The sequence below is a fragment of the Pundamilia nyererei genome, unplaced genomic scaffold (genome assembly GCF_000239375.1).
Source record: "Pundamilia nyererei isolate P.nyererei 1_Seehausen unplaced genomic scaffold, PunNye1.0 scaffold00002, whole genome shotgun sequence".
Taxonomy (NCBI): domain Eukaryota; kingdom Metazoa; phylum Chordata; class Actinopteri; order Cichliformes; family Cichlidae; genus Pundamilia; species Pundamilia nyererei.
In genome coordinates, this window is record NW_005187403.1 from 278,096 (window position 1) to 282,292 (window position 4,197).

Sequence of the window (4,197 nt, forward strand, 5' to 3'; positions counted from 1 at the left end):
TTCTCTCACCCCAACCGGTCGCAGCAGATGGCCGCCCCTCCCTGAGCCTGGTTCTGTCGGAGGTTTCTTCCTGTTAAAAGGGAGTTTTTCCTTCCCACTGTCGCCAAAGTGCTTGCTCATAGGGAGTCATATGATCTGTATCTACTTGAGGCGATTTTTGTTGTGATTTGGCGCTATATAAATAAAATTGAATTGAATAGATATGTTTATGTTTAAGTGTGTGCAGGTGTGATTTTCCCTCGTCTTCTGTGATGTCTGAGCCTTTTTATTTAACATTTGGAAGGAACAACTGCAGATTGACTGTGTACTGTATCTACTTTTGTCTGACTCTCTTGACTTTTTTTTTCTTCTATTTTCTAGGTAACACTTACGCAATGTAGTCTGGCACTATAACAGGTTTAGGAATGTGCCCCGAAGGTATAGCTCCCTGCAAAACCTTTGCAGGAACTGCTTTTGATGCAGTATGGATGGGAACCACTGAAGAGCCCTGGACCTTTTCTGGAATTCTGGGAGCAGGAGCAGAATCTGTTACCATCTGCAGAGACACAGCAACATGTTTACTGCATTACTGTAATACTTACAGAGAAATCATCAAACAAGCATTTATTCTTTCTGCATTCCATCTTTAATGTGTGAAGTCTTTTCTTACCAATGACTGCTCAGCTCGTATGTTTGATGGCTGCATCTGCACATGTAAGATATATAAAAATATAATTCATTAACATGTGATTTATATTTTTTACATCTCTATGTTTTACTTTTGATGTCTTGTGTGCCTACTGAGCTCATATGTCTTGAATTGACGGCAAATATGTTTATTTTATTTTTTATATAAACCCCTCAAATGGACCACAAGCCCACTGGCTTAGTGTGAAAAGCAGGACTATACATCCAGCACACATGTATTTAACCTTCATTCAGGGTTTTGCAAGCAAGGATACTAAAGCTACAACTATAAGCTAGCTAATCTGTACTATTAACCAACTGTTGCCATTAGCCATTACAAAAATACCATAAAGAAATTTAAAAAATAATTAATAACCAATTAAACTACATTAATACCCATTTGTCTGATATCCTTCCACTTGTAAACAATAATTATGGAAGGCTTAATTGTTCTTTGCTACATGTGAACAATGTTAACTGTGATTAGGCGCTTACTTGCAAATGACTTAAGAAATAAACTCCCTGGTGTCTCCCTCTCTCTTTTCACCCACTATGTGCGCACAGAATACCTACACAAACTGTCCCTCACAATTACAATTTCAGTAGGTTAACAGTGCTTCCAATTTTAGTGCATAACTAGGCAAAATGACTAGTGTAGTTATGACCAGTGGCATAAATCATCTCCTTTAAATCTCCGAATTAAAAACGGTCACTTGCATGTTGCACAATTAATAAAAGAGAAAGAATACAAGGCAAAACTAGAGTGAACTATGTGTACCCCTTTTGGCAACACATGGGCAGGACTGGCAGACCCCACCCACTCACTCACTCCCCTGGAGCTTGTGTGCAAATTATGTGGTTTGTTGTTGCAGTGCAGTCTGCGTCTGCATGTGTGGACATGTTTGAGACTGTTTTTAAGTTATCAAAGTGAAGAACTCTTGACTGAATGTAAGGAATCCCTAGACCCAATTTCATAAACAGAGCAAACCTAAACAAAGCAAGCTTACCTCCTGGCCGTACCTCTCCCGGTATTTACGTGCAGCTTCGTGTCTCCACAGCTTGAGGCACACAATGGCTCCAATCAGATACACGAGCATTGTGACAAAGAGGAAGATAATGGCAGCAATCTGGCCTGCTTCCGTTCTGCAGAACGCTCCGTTAATACCATTGTTGAACATTGGGTAGGAGCAGAGACCTCCACGAGTTGTGTCTCGAACATAGACAATGCCTGGAGAATAAAAATATTCTATTATATATGCAGTTCAAAAACTGATTTAAAAAGAGACTGAATATTTAATTCATTTTAATTTTAAAATCATTACATTATACCACCAGACAAAGTCATGCACTGGAATTACCTCAGTTTTACCTGAATCTATTTTTTTTTTACTTGATGCTTCAATCTCTGCAATACTGTATTTCTAAGCACAGCAAATTAATCAGAGTTGTAGTTAATATTAACATATCTGACTTCTTTATATTTGCAATTCAGTGTTTGGTTCTATAGAGAGTATGAGAAGTACATGACATGACCCAGAACCCCAAATCACAGCCTTTATCTTTGTCTTTCCTTTGTCAATTTTCTTTGTCAACACACCCTTGCTCCACATATATATTGAGAACCAAGTTGTCATTAACCCAAGTATACCTAATAGCTTCACTTCAACCTTGCTACAATGGCAAAATAGTTGAACTGAAAATTGTTTTCTCTTTTACATTTTTAACTGCATTCCACCAATAACTGGGTTTGAAATACAGGACTTGCCTATTAATGAGTCTATCATGCCTATCATGCATCATAACCGCTTAAGCTTTAATTAAGAGGGAGTACTGTGCCAATTTCTTGCTTGATATTATTTATTTCTGGACTCTATTAAAGAAGATTTCTATGATTCACAGTTTAAAATAATCATTCATACTGGGCCATGGTGCATTTCTCAGTTCACTGTCTGCACAAAACAAGATGTTTTTAGGTCCCCGGAACAACTTTCACTGTATATAAAAGATGAATGTAGGCATTGAAAAGTGACCCACTGACTTCTGGACTATGCATTTTGAAATTAATGCATAATTTTTAAGTCCTTAGTTGTCAAAGGAGTCTTGGCAAACTTGGTTAGCAAGCCACAGAACACACTGTAAAGAGTTCAACTTTCTTCTAATTTCAAGAACATACAGCTGTCTGGGTAAAAATCCAAGTAACTACACCTAGAATTGCTTTAACAAAATTTATCAGGTTGAGTAAAAACAAACAAAACAGTAAAATTCCAAGATTTTAGCACGGCAGTCTATGGTGATGTCTGGGTACTTTCTATAACCCTTGCTGTAAAGTCTTCAATGAAATTACATTGATGGTGTCTACCACGCTGAAAAAAACTATTTAAAAATATTCTTTTAAACAACAGATTCTCTGAATAATCCACTGAACTGTCTTCACTGACAAGATGCAGCTATGTTTCCTACCTGCTGCCATGTACAGCAATGCCAAGGCCAAGTTTATGATAAACTCAGTCAAAGGCCACCAGGAGGAGTCCAGCAGGATGGTGCGGTAGTACATGGTCATCCCAAGCACTAACATGATCACAGTTACCACCCATGCCAGCCCTGCCACTACCAACACAAAAGGGGTTTTGGGGCCTGTGTAGTAGGAGGTCCCGTCTATGCTGCCACCATAGTAACCTGCTCCATAAGCTCCACCAGGAGACGAATATCCAAACATGTTGAACCACTCATTGTCTTTGTGGATATAAGCACAGACACAGGCAAATACACCTGCTCCCAGCAGCAGCTCCACACAGCCCAGAATCCTCAGCAGTCCTGCCCAGGACTTCATGTAGGCATAGCGCTGATGGTACTCCTGCACTCGCTCACTGTAGGTCAGACCTGTATGGTAGGTGTGCCCAGACACAGAGTCGTGCCCATCCCTTGCTTCCAGAAGCTCTTTGCGTGAATTGTAGCTGCCGCCTGATCCGCCATATTTATCTTGGAATGACGCAGGAAGAGAGGGGGAGTGTGGGGGGGAGCAGCGAACTCCGTCTGTTGTGCTGTTGTTATTGCTTGAAGACGTAGGCATGGACCACGTCTTTTTACTACTGCGATTGCTTCCTCTGAAGAAGTTCTTCCATGAGTTGGGGATAAAGCGGTGGACTGGTTTGATGTCAATGGCAGGATCAGGCTCTAGATCAGTGTTGTCTTCACTTCCACTGGGGTCAAACTCAAGGCCAACAGGAGGCTGAGCAGGCAAAGGCGGAGGTGGAAGAGGGTCGGTGCTCTGAGCAAGATGAGGAGCTCTCTGCTCTCTCAGGGGCTGTTGATCATAGGAGTCTGATCGGGGTAAAGAGCTGGGTACCTGGTCATAGTGGGGCGCATGGCGGACACGCTCAGTGCGTCCGTAAGAGCCTCCTCCATAGGACATGAGGATGGTGATGGTCCCTAAATGCACAGACATGTTTATAAGTAAGTATTTGGTGTACTGTGATTGAGATATATATATAGATATATATATATATAGATATATATATAGATATATATATA

At 40.6% G+C, this 4,197-nt stretch overlaps 1 protein-coding gene across 7 annotated transcripts in view; it reads right to left on the reverse strand.

The window, feature by feature from the left end:
* marveld2a (MARVEL domain containing 2a) overlaps nt 1-4,197 on the reverse strand; it is an 11,281-nt gene that overhangs the window by 4,582 nt on the left and 2,502 nt on the right. For all 7 annotated transcript variants that reach the window (XM_013910092.1, XM_013910097.1, XM_013910086.1 and 4 more), the window contains 4 exons: nt 3,127-4,095; nt 1,674-1,894; nt 650-685; nt 372-535 (listed from right to left, as the gene is read on the reverse strand). In XM_013910092.1, the coding sequence (XP_013765546.1) occupies nt 372-535; nt 650-685; nt 1,674-1,894; nt 3,127-4,078 (1,373 nt within the window). In that variant the 5' untranslated portion in view covers nt 4,079-4,095. The remainder of the gene's footprint in view (nt 1-371; nt 536-649; nt 686-1,673; nt 1,895-3,126; nt 4,096-4,197) is intronic.